At 41.8% G+C, this 23,945-nt stretch overlaps 1 protein-coding gene across 5 annotated transcripts in view; it reads right to left on the bottom strand.

The window, feature by feature from the left end:
* The window catches only part of CEP350 (centrosomal protein 350), a 158,947-nt gene that overhangs the window by 51,645 nt on the left and 83,357 nt on the right, over positions 1–23,945 (bottom strand). For all 5 annotated transcript variants that reach the window (XM_008263851.4, XM_051858261.2, XM_008263850.4 and 2 more), the window contains 8 exons: positions 22,772–22,908; positions 21,569–21,691; positions 17,245–17,405; positions 13,968–14,164; positions 11,868–12,052; positions 11,369–11,456; positions 5,212–5,358; positions 590–747 (listed from right to left, as the gene is read on the bottom strand). In XM_008263851.4, coding sequence (XP_008262073.3) covers positions 590–747; positions 5,212–5,358; positions 11,369–11,456; positions 11,868–12,052; positions 13,968–14,164; positions 17,245–17,405; positions 21,569–21,691; positions 22,772–22,908 — 1,196 coding nt within the window. The remainder of the gene's footprint in view (positions 1–589; positions 748–5,211; positions 5,359–11,368; positions 11,457–11,867; positions 12,053–13,967; positions 14,165–17,244; positions 17,406–21,568; positions 21,692–22,771; positions 22,909–23,945) is intronic.

Genomic DNA, 23,945 nt, shown 5'->3' with positions numbered 1-23,945 from the left:
GCGTCAGCCGTGGCAGCCATTGGAGGGTGAACCAATGGCAAAAGGAAGACCTTTCTCTCTGTCTCTCTCTCTCTCACTGTCCACTCTGCCTGTCAAAAAAATAATAAAAAATAATAAAAAAATTCTTAGAAATCTTTTAGAAAAAAGTTAGAGTGCCAAATCACTCAACACCCCAGGAGAATTTCGGTCTTTTTGTTTTAGCTTGGCAACTCACATCTACCCACAAGGTTACAATTCTATTCTCCTATTTGAATAAGCCAGAAACATGATGAAATGTCAGTATATACAATTGGTTGCTCCCCCAAGATGGTACATATATTTTTTCTTTTAATATAAGAAAGGAAAAAATATTGTCGTGAGTTTATGTGCAAAGAATACTTTAAAAAAATAAGAAACCAATTTGTTTATAAATAACATCTAGGTAACTGAGTTCTAGCCTGATCTAATAATTCTGCTAAAATGTTACTTAATCCATAATATATTTTCCTGTCTCACTGTAATCTAATGAAGCATATTAAAATATTATTTGTTTCAAGCATAATAAAATATTGTTTCAAAGTAATCTAAATATTTTATAAAAATGAATTACTTTTCATCCATGCGGCTTCTCATTTTCTTCAGCTTCTGCATAATGCTGCTGGTTTCACTGCTGGAGATTGAAATAGGAGAAGGACTGCGGGTCTCCAAGTCAGTTGGACCAGGACTAGCTGCTTTATTATCTTTCATATCATCATCACTGTGAGAGTCCTGCAAACAAGAAGCAAAAGTTTACTGAACATAAACACTGTCAATTCAAAGCTAAGTTCATTCTCAAAAACAATGCCTCTATCAAGAGTTGAAGATGTCACTTAAGGTACTAAAAACATATCACATATTTCAAAATGATTTTTAAAAATGGTGAAAAATAACAGCTTGGGTGGGCATTCAGCCTAGCAGTTAAGACAGCACATCTGATATGGAAGTGTCTGGGTTTAAGTCCTGATTCCATTTCCAATTCCAGCTTCCTGCAAAGATGGACCCTGGGAGGCAGCAGGTGACGGCTCAAGTAGTTGGGTTCCTGTCACCCAAGTAGAAGACTCACACTGAGGTTCTAGCTCCTGGCTTTGGCCTGGCCTAACCCTAGCTGTTGCAGGGATCTAGGAAGTGAACCAGCAAATGAAATATGTGTGATTTCTCTTTCAGATAAAAAAATTAAAATAAAACCTTGTGGTGGAATGAAAGTGGAGGTTATCAATCTGAGCTCATGATTTTATATACAAGGTGACTTCAAAAAGTTTATGAAATGTAATGAAAAGATAACTTCTAGTTTAAAAGGTTTTGAAATTCATGTATAGCTGTTTCATAACATGCATTTTACATGAACCCATGGAAAAATTTTCAACACCAATCATGTGCATAAAATTTAACTGTTTACATCAAAATAAACCATCATTTAATTCTATTTTCTACATCATATATATAAAATACATGTTGAACATGTTTATCTGTATCTACATATACTTATATATTCCCAAGATTTTCTGTATAGTAAGATCAAAATTAAAATACAATTAGCATATTCACCACCAAATTTTGCTTTCTAAATAACTTTCCTTGTTGGAGAAATGATTGATTTTAAGGCTGGGACAAGGGAAGTATAAAATGACCTTGAAATCTCTTATTGTTCCAGAAACACACAAGTATTCAAAAACAGATGGGACACATAGAGAAGATACAGAAATCTGCATGAATGAGCTTGTACTTTCTTAATTTGGACAAAGTGAGCACCAAATAATACAGTAACAGATTATAACCACAAATGAAACAGAAATCCACAACTTAATGCTGATATAGATAAGAGAATCAATATATGATATCTGTCCCTTTTGCACTGGCTTATTTCACTCAGCATGATGTTTTCAGCTTCCTCCATTTTGTTGTAAATGCCCGGATTTCATTGTTTTTTTACTGCTGTATAGTGTTCCATAGAGTGCATATCCCAGAGTTTCTTTATCCAGTCATCCGTTGATGGACATTTAGGTTGATTCCATGTCTTAGCTATTGTGAATTGAGCTGCAACAAATATTGAGGTGCAAATGGCTTTTTCTCCCCTTTAATTCCATTTGGGTAAATTCCAAGGAGTGGGATGGCTGGGTCGAACGGTAGGGTTATCTTCAGGTTTCTGAGGAATCTCCAGACTGACTTCCATAGTGGCTTGACCAGTTTGCATTCCCACCAACAGTGGATTAGTGTCTCTTTTTCCCCACGTCCTCGCCAGCATCTGTTGTTGGTTGATTTCTGTATGTAAGCCAATCTAACCGGAGTGAGGTGGTATCTCATTGTGGTTTTGATATGCATTTCCATGATGGCTAGGGATCCTGAGCATTTTTTCATGTGTCTGTTGGCCATTTGGATTTCCTCTTTTGAAAAATGTCTGTTAAGGTCCTTGGCCAATTTTTTTATTGGGTTGTTTGTTTTGATTCTGTGGTATTTTTTGATAATTTTATAGATTCTAGTTGTTAATCTTTATCTGTTCTGTAGTTTGCGAATAACGTCTTCCATTCTGTTGGTTGCCTCTTCACTTTCCTGACTGTTTCCTTTGCTGTAAAGAAACTCTTCAATTTGAGGTAATCCCATTTGTTTATTTTATCTTTGATTACCCGTGCCTGTGGGGTCTTCTCCAGGAATTCTTCACCTATTCTCATATCTTGAAGGGTTTCCCCTATGCTCTCAATTAGTTTCATGGTGTCGTGGCGCATCTCTAGTTCTTTGATCCATGTTGAGTGGATTTTTGTATAAGGTGTAAGGTAGGGGTCTTGCTTCATACTGCGGCATGTGGACATCCAGTTTTCCCAGCACCATTTGTTGAAGAGGCTGTCCTTGTTCCAGGGGTTGGTTTTAGGTCCTTTGTCGAATATGAGTTGGTTATAGATGTTTGGATTGATCTCCGGTGTTTCTATTCTGTTCCATTGGTCTATCCATCTGTTTTTGTACCAGTACCAGGCTGTTTTGATTACAACTGCCCTGTAGTATGTCTTGAAGTCTGGAATTGTGATGCCTCCGGCCTTGTTTTTATTGTAAAGGATTGCTTTAGCTATTCTCGGTCTCCTGTTTCTCCATATGAATTTCAGCATAGTTTTTTCTTGGTCTTTGAAGAATGACTTTGGTATTTTGATTGGTATTGCATTGAACTTGTAAATTGCTTTTGGGAGAATGGACATTTTGATAATATTGATTCTTCCAATCCATGAGCACGGCAGGTTTTTCCATTTTTTTGTGTTGTCTTCTATTTCTTTCTTTAGTGTTTTGTAATTTTCATCATAGAGGTCTTTGACATCCTTGGTTAAATTTATTCCAAGGTACTTTATTGTTTTTGTGGCTATCGTGAATGGAATTGATCTTAGAAGTTCTTCCTCGGGGCCGGCGCCGCAGCTCACTAGGCTAATCCTCCACCTTGCGGCGCCGGCACACCAGGTTCTAGTCCCGGTCGGGGCGCTGGATTCTGTCCCGGTTGCCCCTCTTCCAGGCCAGCCCTCTGCTGTGGCCAGGGAGTGCAGTGGAGGATGGCCCAAGTGCTTGGGCCCTGCACCCCATGGGAGACCAGGAAAAGCACCTGGCTCCTGGCTCCTGCCATCGGATCAGCGCGGTGCGCCGGCCGCAGCGTGCCAGCCGCGGCGGCCATTGGAGGGTGAACCAACGGCAAAGGAAGACCTTTCTCTCTGTCTCTCTCTCTCTCACTGTCCACTCTGCCTGTCAAAAAAAAAAAAGATGTTCTTCCTCAGCCCTGGCATTGTCTGTGTATACAAAGGCTGTTGATTTCTGAGTGTTGACTTTGTATCCTGCTACTTTACCAAACTCTTCTATGAGTTCCAATAGTCTCTTATAGGAGTTTATCCGGTCCCCTATATATAGTATCATGTCATCTGCAAATAGGGATAGTTTAACTTCCTCCTTTCCCATTTGTATCCCTTTAATTTTTTTATCTTGCCTGATGGCCCCTGGCTAACACTTCTAGGACTATATTGAATAGCAATGGTGAGAGTGGGCATCCCTGTCTGGTGCCAGTTTTCAATGGAAATGCCTCCAACTTTTCCCCATTCAATATGATGCTGGCCATTGGTTTATAATAGACTGCCTTAACTGTGTTGAGGAATGTTCCTTCTAACCCCAATTTGCTTAGGGTTTTCATCATGAAAGGGTGTTGTATTTTGTCAAATGCTTTCTCTGCATCTATTGAGATAATCATATGATTTTTGTTTCTCAATTTATTAATGTGATGTATTACATTGATTGACTTTCGAATACTGAACCATCCCTGCATACCAGGGATAAATCCCACTTGGTCCGGGTGAATGATCTTTCTGATGTGCAGTTGGATTCGGTTTGCCAGAATTTTGTTGAGTATTTTTGCATCTATGTTCATCAGGGAGATAGGTCTGTAGTTTTCTTTCTCTGTTGTGTCTTTTCCGGGCTTAGGAATTAAGGTGATATTGGCTTCGTAGAAAGAATTTGGGAGGATATCTAGGTTTTCCAACAAGTAGTACACTACCATATTATAGTCCTTAGAACTGGTCCAAATTTTTTGTCTGATCATCTCCTTTGAATCTTGTATCATATTAAAATTAGATAGCTGAAGTAAGTATCAAATAAACAGCACAACTGTCTCTCCTACTAATTCAGAAGAATAAATTTAAACTGATAACAGCAAAGCTCTCTGTCCCAATTTATTTATTTATTTATTTATTTATTTATTTATTTATTTATTTATTTTTTTGATGAGAGCACAAGTAGAGTGCTTCCATCCACTGGTTCACTCCCCAAACACTTGCAACTACTGGCTGGAGCTAAGCAAGAACGGAGTCAGGAGCTGGAACTCAGCTACTTGAGCCATCGCCTTCTGCTTCCCAGAGCCTGCAGTAGCAGAAAGCTGGAATGGGGGTCTGGAGTCAGGACCCGGATGCAGGCATCCCAGCCAGCATCCTAACAGCCAGACCAAACTCCCACCCCATAAGTAAAACAGTTAAGGCTAATAGAACAATCATGTGCCCCTTTCAAAAACTGAATATTCCATGGGAAAAAATAAAAGCTCTCATTTCTACATGATGGCACATACATAGACCTTTGCGCTAGCTCATTCTTGTATCATATGGCTTGAATGAACACACCCAACATTCTGGAACAGCAGGCATATATGGTAAGGTATCAACAAGCAACATGAGACAGAACACTCACCAGTGTATTCTCCCCTGCAGACTTCAGCCTCTCCTGCAGTTTGATAGTGGTCTGTCGGATCCTTTCTATCTCCTCCTGCTGTTTAAGAATCAGCTGTCTTTCCTTCCGAGCTGCCTTATTGGCTTCTTGAAGACGTTTTATTTCTGCCTAAGTTTTAAAAAGTTAAGAGAGAACCTGAGATTTGGAACAGTCAAGTGTAGATTTTTAAAAACAAAATTCAATCATCACATATATATATCAGAAGTAAATACACAGTGTTTCAAGATAAAAGTAGCAACACCAAAAATGTCTAAAGTAGAGAGGAAGGGATTTAGTTATACATAACTCCATCACTCTAAAATAATTTAATATGAACCCTTAAATAATTAAAATTATAACAGACCAATAATTTCCTATCTCTTTTTGAACTTAACATGGTTCACATTTTCCAGTCCAGCCACTTGGTCTTACTACCGATTAACAGTTGCCTGTCAAATAAAATAATTAATATATATAACCACTAGTCTATTATCAAATTCTTGGAACTTATTCACTATTCAAAATCATGATTTATTGTCTATAATCGTTTCATACTATGAATTACTTCTTTAGGAGAGATTCTTAAAAGTAGGATAAACAGGTCAAACATGAGGAATCATTTTATGGTCCTTAAAACAATTTTTAAAACTGCTTTATTTTTATTTATTTGAAAGGCAAAGTTACAGCAAGAAGGGGAGACACACATACACACAAAATCTTTTGTTTGCTAGTTCATTCCCCAAATGACCACAACAGCCAGGGCCAGGAGCCAGGAGCCAGGAGCCTTTTCTGGGTCTCCCACATGGGTGCAGGGGCTCAAACACTTGGGCTATCTTCTGATGCTTTCACAGGTACATAGCGGGGAGCTGGAACCAAAGTGGAGCAGCCAGGTCTTGATTCATTGCCTAAGTGGGATGCCAACATTGTAGGCATCAGCTTATCCGACTACGCCATAGCACTGCCTCCTGAAAACTACATTCAAAAAAGGATTGTTTCTACTTAACAGTGCTGCCAGAAACACTGAACACTACAGCTGCCGCCTGCAGTGCCGGCATCCCATATGGGCACCAGTTCAAGACCCAGCTGCTCCACTTTTGATCCAGCTCTCTGCTATGGCCTGGGAAAGCGGGAGAAGATGGCCCAAGTCCTTGGGGACTGCACCCGCATGGGAGACCTGGAGGAGGCTCCTGGCTCCTGGCTCCTGGCAATGAACTGGGCCAGCTGCAGCAGCTGTGGCCATTTAGGGAGTGAAGCAGTGGGTGGAAGACTCTCTCTCTGCAACTCTGCCTTTAAGTAAATAAATAAATCTTGAAAAGAAAAAACCTCTAAATTTACATTGCAGAGTCCTCCTCCTACATGAATTACTTAAAAGAAAAAATTCTTCTTAAGATTATTTTGATGCAAAACTTTGAAATTCATGCATAGGTTTTCACAATGACATTTTCTATAAAATTTCTTAAGACTCCTAATATGCACAGATTTCAAAATATTTTTGTACCAAAACGTATCTTTTAATTTCAGTTTCCATGAAATTTTGAAGTATTTTGTATACATCCTTAATTTTTTTTAAGGATTTTATTTATTTGAAAGGTAGAATTACATACGGAGAGAGGGAGAAACAGAGAGAAAGGTCTTCCATATGCTGGTTCTCTCCCCAAATGGCTGCAACAGCCAAGCTGGGCCGATCCAAACCCGGGAGCTTCTTCCAGGTCTCCCAAATAGGAGCAGGGGGCCCAAACACCTGGGCCATCCTCTACTGCTCTCCCAGGCCATTGCAGAGAGCTGGATCGGAAGAGGAGCAGCCGGGACTAGAACTGGCGCCCGTAAGGGATGAGGCGCCGCAGGTGGAGGCTCAGCCTACTACAACACAGCACCAGCCTCCTACATTCTCAGTTTAATCAACTGCTCTGGAAGTGATTACACCAGTGAACACTACCATCAGCACTGGAATGATAAAACCAGAGATGTTTAGAGGCCTGAAACTCACACTTTCCTCAGCATTTTTTACCGTTCTGAAGCAGGGCAGATGGCTTTGGAGCTAAGCAAGATATCTCTCAAAAGTAAAGCAGAAATCCCCAGTCTCTTGTAACGAATACAAAAAGGCTTATATGGGTTTCACATGAAATCCCTGGAGGTCCACAATGCACAGCAGAAGCAGACTGAGGCTTGCCAACTCTGAGCCCAACCCTAACCAACCTTGAATGGATTGCATGAACAGATGACCACACCAACTGCACAGCAGAAGAAAGATTAAGTCCTCTCTAGGAGGAGAAGTTATCTATATACAGTGCCTAGAATTCAATAAAAAACAATTACCAGGCATGCAACGAAAGGAATACATGATAATAACCAAACAGATAACAGGGTAACAGACCTGCAAGTGGCCAAATACTGGAGTTACCAGGCAAGGAAGTTAAAAATTCTATCAACGTGTTAAAAAGAAAAACCGACAAGGCAGAAAATTCCAGAAAGAACTAAAATCTACCAAAACCAACAAAATGGGCCCAATGGGATTTTAAAACACTCGCATGAAGAACTCACTGGGCGCTGGTGTTTGGCACAGCAGGGAAGACGCCACTGTGAATACCAGCATCCTCTGTGGAAGTGCCTGGGTTTAGGGCCTGGCTCTGCTCCTGACTCCTGCATCCTGCTAATGCACACCCTGGGAGGCAGCAGGTATCAGATCAAGTAGCTGGCTCCCTGACAGTCACATGAGAGACCTGGTTGAGTTTCAGGCTCCTGGCTCAGCCTGGCCCAGCCCTCTGGCTGTGGTGGGCATTTGGGGGTGAACCAGCAGATACGAGATCTTGTCTTTCTGCCTTTCAAATAAATAAAATAAATGAGCATTTAAAAAAATAATCTACTGTATGGATTTAACAGTACAGTAGACAAAGCAGAAGGCACACTAATAAATTCAAAGATAGGCCAACAAAAACTAAGGCAACAAAAATTTTCTAAGTTGAAGCACAGTGTTTCCTGTTTGATTTTCTTACACAATGAAAGAAAAACAAAACTGAGTAGAAGACAGATGAAGTAGATGGTCAAAAAGTTTGTGGGACAATGGAATTAAGAGATGTTTATTTATGGCACAAAAAGACTTAAAATTCACGTACAGGCTTTTCATGATTCATGTTTTCCATGGGCTTTGGAAAACCCTTTTTGTATATTTCACTGAAGTCCCTGAAGAAAAGTAAGGAAAGAATGGTACAGAAGCAACACATGAAGAAGTAATTTTTAAACACCTAACTACATAAAGCAACCTACAGATTCAAGAAATTAAACAAACCCTGAATAGATTAATACAAGATACCACACCTAGACACATTATAGTGAACTACTGAAAAATCAAAGACAATTTCTGAGAAATCTTAAAAGGAGCCTTCGAAAGAATAACAGCAAGACAACTGACCTTTCCACAAAAACAAAGCAAAGTAGTAAATAATGGAAAAGACAGATTTAAAAGTGCTAAAAGAAGTAATTTTATAACTATCTAAAATATCCTTCAGAATGGAGAAATCTATTTTCAAACTAACAAAAACTGAGAAAATGTGCTATTAACACACATGAAACAAAACACTATATATATTAAAATTAAGAAGTCTGTGCTGGGGATGGCGTTGCGGTATAATGGGTTAAGCTGCCACCTGTGACGCTGGCATCCCATATGAGCGCCAGTCAAGCCCCAGCTGCTCCACTTCAGATTCAGCTCCCTGCTAATGGCCTGGGAAAGCAGCAGAAGATGGCCCAAGTCCTTGGGCTCCTGCACCCACGTGAGAAACACGGATGAAGCTCCTGGCTCCTGGCTGCAGCTTGGCCCAGCCCCAGCCACTGCAACCATCTGGGGAGTAAACCAACAGATGAAGATCTCTCTCTCTCCCCCTCTGTCTCTCTAACTTTGCCTTTCAAATAAACAAAAGTTTATGCTATAAAGGATGCTGTCTAGAAAGTGAAAAGAACATCCATAGAATGGGAGAAAACATGTATAAACCCAGTTTTTATTCTTTTTCATAAACAAAAAGCTATTATAATAGTGTAGAAAGTTATTTCCTTATTTAAACTAAGAAAATATTATTTTAAAACCATTTTTAATTGAAAAACACTATTTAATTGAAAAGACTATTTGGGGATAATAGAGTTCAGAATTTTCATTTTTTTCAAATTCATATCATCACTGAAGGGCCAGCATTGTGGCATAATGGGTTAAGCGACAGCCTGTGACATTCGCATCCATAGTTTGAGCCCTGGCTACTCCACTTCCCATTCGGCTCCTATAATGTACCTGGGAAAGCAGTGGAGGATGGCTCAAGTACTTGGGCTCCTGCACCCATGTGGAAGACCAGGAGGAAACTCCTAGCTCCTGGCTTTGGCCAGGCCCACCCCTGGCCATTGCAGCCATTTGGGGAGTGAATCAGTAAAAGGAAGATCTCTTTCTCTCTCGGAAACTCTGCCATTCAAATAAATAAAATAAATATATATATATATTTTTTGACAGGCAGAGTGGACAGTGAGAGAGAGACAGACAGAGAGAAAGGTCTTCCTTTGCCGTTGGTTCACCATCCAATGGCCGCCGCAGCTGGCGCACTGCGCTGATCCGAAGGCAGGAGCCAGGTGCTTCTCCTGGTCTCCCATGGGGTGCAGGGCCCAAGCACTTGGGCCATCCTCCACTGCACTCCCGGGCCACAGGAGAGAGCTGGCCTGGAAGAGGGGCCACCGGGACAGAATCCGGCGCCCCGACCGGGACTAGAACCCGGTGTGCCGGCACCACAGGCGGAGGATTAGCCTATTGAGCTGCGGTGCTGGCCATAAAATAAATATTTTAAAAATAAAAAAATTAAATAGATTTATATCAGTGATGTTTCCTATGATGATTTTAAACTATAAGCAATAATTTAATGACTTTAATGACTCAAATAATTAAGTTCCTAAATCATCTAACACAGTAGCTAGACCCTGACAATACCTCATCAATAAGGGAAAAGAAATCTAGAATCTACCAGGCACACTGAAACATGCTTAGTAAGTGCAACCTTATTTAATCCTCACAACACCATATGAAGTATTATCCTACTCCTACAGATGAGGAAATGAAGTCTGAGAGTTACTTCAACCTGACTATGATTACACAGTTGCAAAAGACTAGATTGGGGTTTAAACAGTAGTAACTGGGGCGTGCTTGGTGTGTGGTACAGTAGGTTAAGCTGTTGTTCATGAACCAGCATCCCATACCAAAGGGCCGGTTAGAGTCCCAGCTGCTCCATTTCCTATCAGTTCCCTTGCTAATGTGCCTGGGAAAGCAATGGATGACATCCTGGGTACTTGGGTCCCTGCCACCCATGTGGGAGACTTGATCTGGCCAGAGTTCTGGGCTTCTAGCTTCAGCCTGGCCTACTCCCAGCCAGTGTGGCCATTTGGTGAGTAAACCAGTGGATGAAACATCTGTGTCTCCCCCTGACACCATTACTCTTTCAAATAAATACATCTTTAAATAGTAGTAACTAACATTTATAGAATGCATACCATTATGCCAAGGTCTGCCCTAAATTTATTTTATATATTAACTTATTCATACCAACAACCCTAATAAAGTACATTATTATTATTATTATCATCCTTGGTTTCCAGACACAGAGAAAATGAAGAAACGCGTCCAAGGTTCTGAACCTGTAACTAGGAGAGCTGGGACGTGAGACTAGGTGATCCAACTCCAGAGCCTGAGCTCCTAACCACTGCACCACCAGCAGCCTTGCCAGGCTCGAAAGTGAAGTCTTTCTAAGTCTACTAAGAATTTGCAAAATTGTAATTAATATATCAAAAAAAGTTTTGGAAAAATGACTAAAAAATTAATCCAAAAGGACTCTTTTTCACATATCTCAATTTTTTAAATGCACATTTCAAGAGAGTACTTTCTATGTATAACATGAAGGCAGAAAGCTTGACTGTGTTAGCAGTAACATGCAATCCTGATTTAGGAGAAACACTACCACACAATCCCTCTGATTATATTAATATAGGCATAAACAGTGGTTCAGTAGAACTTAAATCCCATTCAAGGTGATAACAAGAAAAAGGATCTGGCAGAGTAACGCATCCACAAGGCAAGGTAGCACGAGGAGTCTGAGAGGCCGCTTCTTCCACACACCTTTTCCTGCTGCAACCTGAGGAGCAAGCCGCGCTGCCTCTTCCGGAGCGGGGGCATTTTATCATCCTCTCCCTTGTCTCGCAGATGTCTGCAGATGATCGTTTCAGAGAGACAAAGAGGACATCAAATTCTCAGAATTCTTGAGTACTAAAAAAATCTATAAATCCACTTAACATTTCCCAAGGTGGAGAAGAGTTACTTCATGCAGCAACTCATATCCCAGCAAGTATTTTACTGATTACATACATAAAGCCCAAAACTGTGTGCTTTAAAGATAGAAAGACTTGGAAAGGTGACATTTTAGAGGAATTAAGTGTAAAATGACAACATAAGAGGAGTCAGCTGAGCTATGGAAGAAATGAAAGGAGCATGTTCCATGAGTGTTAGGGAGATCTTAGAATGCTTGATCAAAGCAAATGAAACAAAAATATCTGCAAAGCATTTTCTTTTCATGGAAGAAGAAACACAACAGTGGAAAGGAAGCTCGTGCAGGGCTCACTTTTTCTGATGCTCCAGCCAGGCTAACTCAGCCTTGGTTTTCTCCTTCAGGGCCTTCTCTCGGAGCCGCAGAAGTGAGGACTGGTGAGCTGCCCGCATCTCCTCCTCTTTCATGTACTGCCGAACCATCTCCATGGTAAACTTGGAAAAGCTGTCTTGTCCTCCTGAGAATGGCATGCTCAGCTCCTAAAGCAGACACTTTACCTCAAGTTGATGTCTTTTAAATCTTTTGGACATACTTTCATTAAAAGAGGTATTCATTCACAAAAGTAAAATCTCTCTCTCAAGATCACCAATAATGTAAAGGAACATTTTTTAAAAGATTTATTTTAAAGATTTATTTCTACAGAGAAGGGGAGGGGGAGAGACAGAGAGACAGAGACAGACAGAGAGAGAGAGAGAGAGACAGAGAGATCTCCCATTCATTGGTTCACTCCCCAAATGGCAGCAAAGACAAGGGCTGGGCCAGGCTGAAGCCAGGAGCCAGGAGCTTCTTCCAGGTCTTCCACAGGGGTGCAGGCCCCAAGCACTTGGGCCATCTTCTGCTGCATCCCCTGGCCATCAGCAGGAAGCTGGGTCAGAAGTAAAGCAGTCAGGACTAGACAGGCGGCTATATGGGATGCTGGCATTACAGGCAGCAGCTTAGCCCGCTATGCCACATTGCTGGTCCGAAAAGAACACTCTTTAAAAAGGCATGTAAGAGGACTTAAAATTTACCTGTTAATTTATTCAGCCAATAAAATTTTAATAAACAGCCATTGTAGCACAGGTACTGTTCTAGCGAACAAAGTGGGGTAACAGGGGCCGGTGCTGTGGCGCAGCTGGTTAAAGCCCTGGCCTGCAGTGCCAGCATCCCCTATGGGCACCAGTTCTAGTCCTGGCTACTCCTCTTCCAATCCAGCTCTCTGTTGTGGCCTGGGAAAGCAGTAGAAGATGGCTCAAGTCCTTGGGCCCCTGTACCCACATGGGAGACCCAGAAGAGGGTCCTGGCTTAGGATCAGCACACCTCTGGCTGTTGTGGCCATCTGGGAGTGAACCATCAGAAAAAAGACCTCTCTCTCTGTCTCTACCTCTCTCTGTAACTGTCTTCCAAAAAAAAAAAAAAAAAACCAACAACAACAAAACAGTGAGTTAATAATTTGCTCCTGTTATCTAAAAGGTACATGATTTGGGTCTGGCATTGTGACTCAGCGGGTTAAGCTGCCACCTGCAGTGCCAGCATCCCAAATGGGCATAAGTTCACGTCCTGGCTGCTCCACTTCCAATCCAGCTCCCTGCTAACATGCCTAGGAAAGCAGCAGAAGATGGCTCAGTGCTTGGGTCCCCGCCACTCACAGGGGACACCCAAATGAATGGAGTTCTAGGCTCCTGGCTTCAACTGGGCCCAGACATGGCTGCTACAGCTACTTGGGGAGTGAACCAATGGACAGAAGATCTCTTTTTCCAACCCCCTCTCACTCTGCCTTTCAAATAAACAAATCTTAAAAAAAAAAAAAAAAAAAGTTCAAGATTTGATAAGAAGAATGAATGTAATTTAGTTTTTTATTTATGTGAAAAGCAGAGAGAGAATGCTCCCTAGCACAGGTTCACTCTCCCAATGTTTCCAACAGTTGAGGCTGGGCCAGGCCAAAGCCAGTAACCAGGAACTCAATCCGGGTCTCTCACACGGGTGGCAGAGACCCAACTCCATGAGCCATTACCTGCTGTTCCCTAGGTGTGCCTTGCAGGAAGCCGGAATCAAACAGTGGAACTGGGACTCGAATCCAGGCAAGTGGGTGTCCCAAGCAGCATCGTAACTGCTACAGCAAATGCCCACTCTACGTATAAATTTTTTGATGGAAAAAATATAAAAAAGATTGAAGCAAGAGAGAAAGCTACAGATACAGAATAGCTAAGAACAACAAAGCCTTCACGTATCACTCCAGGAATATATTTGTAATCCACTTTGAAAGGAAAGGGAAATAAGATTTTACAGGAAAAACATAAAAATTGGTATTCTGGGGAATTAACTGTGGTAAGTTGACAGTTAAGTTCAAGTTTAAACATACCCTCCTCCTGCCTCATCCACAACCGTTCACCTCCTTAGATAAACTAAACAAACCTTGGCAGAAGACAGCGAGGGCTTTTCTGGGGACGCTTCTTCATCAGAGTCATCATGATGGCCTCTTTTCTTTTCCATGTTAAATCTGCGATGACTCTCAGAAGGGAGTAAAGATCGAAATGATTTTTCTTCTATTTCATCTTCTGTCATGGATTCATCAAATTTGAAGGAATATTCTGTTGCAATAGAAGTTGAATCTAAAAAAGAACGTGGAGAAACTAGATTTTATCATTGTAATTGTTCTCAACAGTTATTCAATTAGCCTTTTGCCTCTTTATGTGATGATCAGATATAAATTCATACAACTGATCAGTAGCGATTAATAGGCATGATTTTGATCAATTCAATCTTAAAGATTTATCTGACAGGTAGAGTTACAGACAGAGAGAGGGAGAGACAGAGAAAGGTGAACAGCTCAATTTGAAAAACGAGTTCCAAGGGCTAGCGCTGTGGGGTAGTAGGCTAAGCCTCTGCCTGCACTACAAGCACTGGTTGGTGTTCCAGCTGCTCCTCTTCCAATCCAGCTCTCTGCGTACGGCCTAAGAAAGCAGTGGAACACAGCCCAAGTGTTTGGGTTCCTGCACTCACATGGGAGACCCGGAAGAAGTCTCCTGGCTTCAGATCAGCCCAGCTCCGGCCATTGTGGCCATTTGGGGAGTGAACTCTCTCTGTCCGTAACTCTGCCCCTCAAATAAGTAAAATCTTAAATAAATAATTAAATACATGAGATACCACTATATGCTTTTTAGAATATATAAAATCCAAAAACCTGAAAATAAAAAATCGGTGGCAAGAGTACAGAGCAATAGGAATTTATACTCATTGCCAATGAGAACAATGGTGTGGTGGATGACACTTTCACTGTGTAGTGTAAGACTTACCACATAAGTGGCAACCACATGCTGAAGTATTTATCAAGTGATATGAAAACTTATGTCTACACAAAAACCTATATACTAATGTTCATAGTATCATTATACATAACTGCTATGAAGTGGAAGAAACTACAATGTCCTTTATGAAATGTGTAGTTACAGCCATACAACTAACTGCTATTCAGTTATTAAAAGCAACAAGCTATTGATTCTTCCAACATATATGAATTTTTAATGTACTTTACTAAGTGAAGAACAAGCTACAAAAGGCTATATTGTATTATTTCATTGTTATAACATTCTGAAAAAGAAAAACTCTTAGATAGAAAACAGATTAATGATTGCAGGTATCTGGGGGAAGAGGGAGTAGCTGACTACCAACAGGGACATTCAAAGTGAATGAACTGTTATATATGATTTTGTATGCTTTGTATGATGCTGTGCATCCTGGGACTGTGTATCACAAAAAGTAAATTTTAACATGTAAATTAAACAAGCTCACACAAGTATCAACCGAGATGTTGGAGGATCTTTGGAGGGAATGCAGCCTGTAACACATGAATCTAGCTGTATTATAATTGTATGGTATAATGACACTGAAGAAGGTGGAAGCTGACCTAAGTTCTGACATCAACTCCAGGTCCAAATCTCCTAAGTCCTCATCCATTTCTGAAATGGGTCAAACTCAAGTCATGTTTCCATCCTGAGGCAACATTCCTGTCCAGCTATGAATCCAAAAATCAGACAAGTTATGTGCTTTTAAAATACAATACTGGGGGCCAATGCTGTGGCTCACTAGGCTAATCCTCCGCCTGCGGCGCCGGCACCCCAGGTTCTAGTCCCAGCTGGGGCGCCGGATTCTGTCCTGGTTGCCCCTCTTCCAGGCCAGCTCTCTGCTGTGGTCCGGGAAGGCAGTGGAGGATGGCCCAAGTGCTTGGGCCCTGCACCCGCATGGGAGACCAGGAGAAGCACCTGGCTCCGGATCAGCGCAGTGCGCCGGCCATAGTGCGCCGGCCACAGCGTGCCGGCCGCAGCAGCCATTGGAGGGTGAACAAACAGTAAAGGAAGACCTTTTTCTCTGTCTCTCTCTCTCTCACTGTCCACTCTGCCTGTCAAAAACAAAAACAAAAACAAAAACAAAAACAAAAACAAAAACAAAAACAATACTGGGACAGGCTTGGAGCAGACATTCCCACCCAAAGGGGAGAAACTGTGAAGAACAAAGAGGTAATCTGTCCCAAGCAAGTATAAACCCTCGCAGGGTAAATTCCATGAGCCAAATCATCTTGGGCTTGATGCTCTGCCCTCTGGGCCAATCACAGTGGCAACCCCATCTCTTTTTTTTTTTTTTTAAGATTTATTTATTTATTTGAAAGGCAGAGTTACAGAGGGGCAGAGGCAGAGAGAGAAAGAGAGACAGACAGAGACAGAGAGAGAGAGAGAGGTCTTCCATTTGCGGGTTCACTCCCCAAATGGCTGCAATGACCAGAGCTGAGCAGATCAGAAGCCAGGAGCCAGGAGCCCCCTCAGGGTCTCCCATGTGGGTACAGGGGTCCAAGGACTCAGGCCATCTTCTACTGCTTTTTCAAGCCATAGCAGAGAGCTGGACCAGAAGTGGAGCAGCCAGGACCTGAACCGGCGCCCATATGGGATACCACAGGTGGCAGCCCCACCCACCACGCCACAGTGCCCTCCCTGGCAGCCCCATCTTGTAAGCCCACTTTGGTGGTGGCCTCAATCCTTAAGGCCACGGGCAGGGCAGACGGGCCCCTAAAGATGAAGTGACCCCGGCTGCTGAAACAGAGAAGATACCACTGCCACCTGGGCTTGCGTGCTCTGGGCCTGTGGAGACAGCAGCGGCCTTTGTCATCTCCGATCTGCCCCAGGAGTCACTCTTCCTTTTTCTTGAAGGGTAAAGTATGTTCACAGATGGAAAATTCTGCTTTCCTGTCCTACAGGATCCCAGTCCTCTGAGGGACCTGTCTTCCTTAGTTCAAACTGGCAGTGTCTTTGGGGAACAACGTCATCTTTATTCCTGGCCTCTGCAGAGATGACTGATCAAACCCATAGGTAATCTCTTCATAGAGTGAATGGCCATCCACACCCTTGGTGTTCTCTCTAGAACACGTTTTTTCATTCTTTACAATATGGATAGGCTAAGAATGGTTCCTTTTTGCTTAACAATACCTTCCTTTTATTATAAGCAGTGAGAAATCAGGACACACCTTCCACACTGCCTAGAAATATTCCCAGCCAAATACCCAAGCGTGTCTTTTTTAACTTTACTTTCCAGACAACACCAGAACACAATTCAGTCAAACCATCTGCAACTCTATGGTAAGGACCACCTTTCCTGTAGCTGCCAAACAAATGATCACGCACACATGTGCGAGCAGGGTTACCTTTCTCATCAGGAAGCGAAGGGACACTATCGCTCCGCAGAGAGTCATCCACAGCAGTCGGAACCTGCTCTTCCGCCAGACTCTCCAGCTTTTCACCTGGAAGTTTCTTCTCAGTTTCCTTGCAAGACGGACTTTCTTGACGGCTGCTACCACTACTGCTTCTGTTCATGGACATTACAGAAAAAATTAAAAGGCAATAAAATAAGAATCACAACTTCAAAGTAAACTTCACTGGCCAAAGGACTATATATTCTAATCAAGATATGAAATGAAGAAAAATGTAATATAAAATATAAAAAGTTAAGTAGACCGCAGTCTGAGAATAAACTATTCTGAAAAAGATGAATAGGAGAGAGGAAAGCTTTATCCTGAAATAAACATAACAGCAATCATCCGCCATTCTTAAACTACCCTTCTCTTTCTCCTTTTATTTTGAAAGTTAAAGTTCTGGGAAAAGGGGCTTCGACTCAGTCTGCCCATTTCCTTCTTTTCATGAACATCATAATTTACCACAACCTGCTTGCATCCCCAGCTGCTCTACTAGCCCTGTTCCTGACCAACTATCTAGATTGCCAAATCTAACAGACAATTTCTCTCTCTCTGACACACTGAAAGATGCTGGCCTCCACCTCCTGTAAGAGCTCTGCTCGGGCTGGCACTGCGGCAGCACAGGTTGAGCCATCCTTTGGGACGCCCTTCTCCCACACAGGAGTGCTGGCTTCACTTCACTCAGTGATGCACGTGGGAAGGCAGCACACGATCGTTAGGTGCTCATGTGGGAGACTGAGAAGCAGTTCTGGGCTTCTGGCTTCAACATGGCCCGGCCCTAGCTGTTGCAGGGATTTGGGGAGTGGAGCAGATAGAAGGTATCGCTCTCTCCCTCTTTCTCTGTCACTCTCCCTTTCAAACAAATAAATCTTTAAAAAAAAAAAAAAACCTCTATTTACTAAAGAAAATGAGAAAATGTAGTGAAATGTTAACGTTAGGGTAATCTGGATGAAAGGAAGTTGAAGATTTTGTATGAGTCACATTTTCTCTGAAAGCCTGAATGACTTCACATGTAATGGTGAAGAAATGATCCCTCTTTATTACGGCGCACAATTCTACTCTCACCCCTTCTCTGCCCACCTCCCTCCCGAACAAGCTCTCCCTGCGCTTGGTTTTAGTTGCTCTGACTTCCCTTAAAGTGATGGTGCTCACTAGGGTTTGTTTTGGTTCCTTTCTCTTTAATGCTACATATTCCCTTGGGCAACGTTACATGTCAAGGAATGTTGGTCATTCCTGTCCCTGTGTTCATGCTGTATTTATCAGAATATAATGCAGCTGTCTGGCTTAATCCATTTTTTCTTATATAAAGCTATAGAAGATATAATACAGCAAACAGTAAGGGCTTGAAGTCACAAAGGTACCTATCAGATTGAATCCCAATTCTGTCACTCAGTAGCTATATGCCAATGATTTACTCAATGAACACGTAGTATACTACTGCCTCTTGTATGCTAAGAACTTTGCTATGTTTGGGGGTGTAACTACACATGCCCCCCTCTCCAGAACAGCCATCATCAAAAAGACGCTAACAAGTATTGGTGAGGATATAGAAAATCTTAAACTTCTTACGGGAATCTAAAATCGTGAAGCTGCTTTGGAAAACTGCAACTCTTGAACAAGTTAAATTCTTCAAAAAGGCAAATAAAGAGTTACCATGTGACCCAGCAGTTCCACTTCTAAGTATATATTCAAGAGAAATAAAAATATGTCCACACAAAAGCTTGTACATGAATGCTGACAGTATCATTCACAACAGTCAACACCCATCAGCTAATGAATGGATAAGTGAAATGTGGCCTACTGCGTAACAGAATACTATTTGGCATATAAATTAAGTAGTGATACAAGCTACACATAGATCATGCTAAGTCAAAGAAGCCAGTCACAAAAGGATCATATATATGATGCCAAATAGGCAATTCATATAGAAAGTGACAGGAGATTAACGGTTGCCAGAATGGGAACACAGAAAATAACTACTAATGGATGCGGATTTCTTTTGAAGGTGATAAAAATTAAACCTTCAAAGAGCTTCTAATGGGGCCACTGTTGGGGCGTAACCAGTTGGGCTGCAACCTACAACACTGGCATCCCATATGTGTGCCAGTTTGAGTCCTGGCTGCTTCATTTCCAATCCAGCTCCCTGCTAATGCACCTGGGAAATCAGCAGAAGATTGGGCCCCTGTACCTACATGGGACACCCAGAACAAGCTATTGGCTCCTGGCTTCAGCCTTGCCCAACCCTGGCTGTTATGGGCATTTGGGGAATAGATCAGTGGATGGAATACCCTCTCTCTTTCTCTCTGTCTATATATCTCTCTCTATCCCTCTCTCTCTGTAACTGTACCCTTCAATATAAATAAAATGAATCTTCTCTTTAAAAGAGCTTCTAGCTTACATAACTGATAAATAAGGGAATAAAAATATGGAAGGTGAACAAGACTGTAATCATTTTATCCAGAGTGCCATGGAAGAACACAGAAGGGATATCTAAAGCAGGGACATCACAGATTCTTGATGAGCAAATAAAAGTAGGCTACAGGAAAAGGAGGGTGGAGGGTGTGGAGAGAAGGGGCATTGTACATAAAGACAGGGGAAACAGAGAGCATGGTTCTTTTAGATATTTCCAAGCAGTTATAGAGAGTGGATTATAATAAAAGAAAGGTCAAGAGACAAGGCTGGAGATGGACCAAATGTTCAATTATAAAGGGACTTTTATGCCACACTAAATGATTTGGATTTTACCTGGAATGTTCTGTGAGAATACTGAAGGTGTCAAACAGATGAATAACCAAATTGGCTGCAAATTTCAGAAAAACCATTCAGGTTACCATGCGGTGAATGAATAGAGTGAGGAAAGATCAGAGAATTCAGAGTCCACTGCAGGGGCAGGCACTGCGGTGCAGCAGGTTAAGTTACTGCTTCAGATGCCTGCATCCCACACTGGAGTGTCTGGCTCAGGTCCCGGCTACTCCAGGCTTCCGATCCAGCTCCCTGCTAACGCACCCCGGGGAGACAGATGACGGCTCAAGTACTTGAGTGCCTGCCACCTGCAAGGGAAGGAGACCCAGATGGAGCTCCAGGCTCCTGCCTTCAGCCTGGCCCAGTTCTGGCTGCTGTGGGCTGGGAAGTGAATCAGCAGATGGAAAAATTTTTTTCTCTGTTTGTGTGCATTACTCTACCTTTCAAATAAATAAATAAACAAACATTTAAGAAAAGAACCGATTGCAGTAATCTAGAAATGAATGCAGCTTAGTGAAGGTAAGTGTCAATAAATTAAAGTCACACAGTTCTGGACACATAATAGGTACTCGATAACTGCTGGTATTTATCCCACATTTACTTTTATACTTTTTAGTCACATGATTTACGTTTCTAAATTAAGGTGTTTATCATACTTGATTATGTTGGTATCCTGCCTTTAAGAATGTTATGAAGTAGATTTTAAAAGCCGAGGGCAGAGCCATAATAGAAAACTACAAGGGGCCGGCGCTATGGCTCAGTGGGTTAAAGCCCTGGCCTGAAGCGCCAGCGTCCCATATGGGCACCAGTTCTAGTCCCGGCTTCTCCTCTTCCAATCCAGCTCTCTGTTATGGCCTGGGATGGCAACAGAAGATGGCCCAGGTCCATGGGCCCCTGCACCCATCTGGAAGACTCGGAAGAAGCTCCTGGCTCTGGATTGGGGCAGCTCCAGCCGTTTCGGCCATCTGGGGAGTGAATCAGTGGATGGAAGACCTTTCTCTCTGTCTCTACCTCTCTCTGTAACTCTTTCAAATAAAATGAAATAAATCTTAGGAAAAAAAAACTACAAACAATAATATTATAAAATGTATATATGATAATGTCAAGAAATATGAATGCTAACTAGGAAATATGCAATAATCACAGATGTTAGAGCCAGATAAATCAATGTTCAACTCACTGGCTTGACACTATCTATTCTGTGACCTTCGTGTGAGTTTCTTAAGATCTCTATGGGCCTCAGTTCCCAAATCTGTGAAGATAATATTATCTTCCTTAGAAAGCTGCTGTCAAGAGACTAAATGTAGGAAAAACAACTTGCACAGTGCTTATACAACTAGGCACTTAAGGATTAGTAGTTTAGCAAGAATCAACTATTTTAGAAACTGACTAAATGTGGGAAGACAGTACGTTGAAGGGCAGGTGCGGCTCTATTTAAAGAAACAAAAATAAAACTTCAAAGAAAAGCAATATTCAAACATTTTTCAGAGTTTCCTAAACCTTATTGATAAAAAAAAAATCAAACCATCTTCACCTTCGATCATGATTCTTGTATCGTGACGACTCAGAGTAACTATCGTATGAAGGGGAATACTTCTGATGCCTTGAGTCAAGGGTGCCTTCTCTACTCTGGGAGAGTGAAACAGACGGACTGACCCTACAAAGAACATGAAAACTGAGTAAACATTCAAAGTCTTCAACAAGTTAAAGATTTTAAATATTCCCTCACAGTAATATGAATTAAAGTCCTGGAATGAATGGAAATTAAGAAATAACTATTAAAAAGTATTTGAGAAAGAAAGGCGTTGAACAGAAAAGAAAATGTAACACATTAATTAATATCTTCCCCTTTATTAAGGGAAATAAATACAAAATTACTCCTAGTATCAATGAATATGAATAGACTTCATATCTATTAATGAGATAGTTAAAAAGTAATTAAAGGGCCAGCGCTGCGGCTCACTAGGCTAATCCTCCGCCTTGCGGCGCCAGCACACCGGGTTCTAGTCCCAGTCGGGGCGCCGGATTCTGTCCTGGTTGCCCCTCTTCCAGGCCAGCTCTCTGCTGTGGCCAGGGAGTGCAGTGGAGGATGGCCCAAGTGCTTGGGCCCTGCACCCCATGGGAGACCAGGAGAAGCACCTGGCTCCTGCCTTTGGATCAGTGCGGTGTACCAGCCACAGCGCGCCGGCTGCGGCGGCCATTGGAGGGTGAACCAACGGCAAAGGAAGACCTTTCTCTCTGTCTCTCTCTCTCACTGTCCACTCTGCCTGTCAAAAAAAAAAAGTACTTAAAAACACACACACACATGATCATGTCTCCCAGCCCTGCCTAAAAAACTCTTTAATGACTTTTCACTGTTGCCATAACAAACTCCAAAATGCTAAAGTCTGTGAGGCCCCACCAGGGTCTCACACCATCTCACCCCATTCTCCTCTTTGCTTGCTGCCTCCAGTCTCACGAGTTTACTTTTCTTTTCCTAAATATTACATGTCCCTTCTTTCTACTACTTCCTTGCACTCCCAGGATATTGAAATTCCTGTACTACGTACCTGAGACATGTTCCTTTCTTTCCGAACACTTATCTGTTTTCCTGTGCTCATTCACTAGACCGAATATCTGTCTAAGGTTTCTCTCCTCCACCGGACTGTATGCCTGGAACTGCACTCCAGGTGCCCAGAATAGTGCCCAGGAGATAACGGATACTTATCACGTATTAGCTGAATGCGTGAATACTAACCTATCTGTTTCAGCGCTGGTCCTCAGATGTTTCATGAATTCTGGAAGGTGCTGCCGCTGGTGATCATACAGTGTCGCAAGGGGAGCTCCTGGACCAGTGATGGCATCTGAGATATGGGTTCGAGTCAACTCTGCCATCTAAATGTGAACACACGTAACAAAGGCAAAAGTAGGTATAAAACGGTAATGTCACAGAAGTACTGAAGGGGAGGAGCACAGTGTCTTAGAACGAGCACTAGACCGAGAGCAAGGAAATCTGCCACTAACAGATGAAATATTATGCACAAGTCACTTAGCCTTTTTAAATCTCAGCCTCATCTCATAAAAATTAAAAGTTGTAGTACATCATTACCAAGTTATAATAATCTAAGAATCAGACAGAAAATCTTCAATTTACAATGAGAAGTAATAAACCAAAAATTAAATCTTCAAGAATCAATTAAATTATTACTTTCTTTCTAAATATTTTCTAATATACGGCATGAAGTACATTTTCCCTACTCTTAACCACTACTGCACTTTCTTTATGTATTATTCATCTGCTATGTATTCAATAGCTGCTTCTAAGCTTCTCCTTCTACTGAAGACTTAAAAGTGTTTTTGAACTCTGTTAATGTTATTTACTACATTTAGATTTTCCTTGAGGAAGACTCAATTTTTATACTTATTTGTACAAGCATATGTGGGTACCCCACAGTACCAAACATACAGCAGATTCATGGATTTTTAAAAACTGAGTCATTCCACAAACGGTCCTAACTTCTGTGTTAAAATTTAATTGCTAAAATAAAGTAAAACTGTGTCTATGAGATCCTGTATAGAGACAACAACAAAACTATTTGTGACTTTACCCTAGGTGCAGAAGACAAGACACTAATACCATTCTGGGACAAAATGAAGCATTTCCACACAAAGCTTATTGGTGTCTCTCTGGGATGACATTAGGGACCGACAACAAAGAGGCATACAGGGAACTTTTTGGAGTGGCAGAAAATTCTGTTTCTTAATTATAGTGCTGATCCTACAGGACAATATATACCATATGCTTAAAAACGTATGTATGTCATTGTTTCTAACCAGTGCATCGGTCCAGTCCGCTCTTTTCTACAGAGCTCACCAGAGGGCAGACAGCTAGAGCTCTTCTCCATCTTCCCCCTCTCTAACACGGACATACA

This window comes from Oryctolagus cuniculus, chromosome 7, assembly GCF_964237555.1.
Source record: "Oryctolagus cuniculus chromosome 7, mOryCun1.1, whole genome shotgun sequence".
Taxonomy (NCBI): Eukaryota; Metazoa; Chordata; class Mammalia; order Lagomorpha; family Leporidae; genus Oryctolagus; species Oryctolagus cuniculus.
Note: the sequence above shows the minus strand (reverse complement) of the source record. Positions and strands in the feature narration are given on the sequence as shown.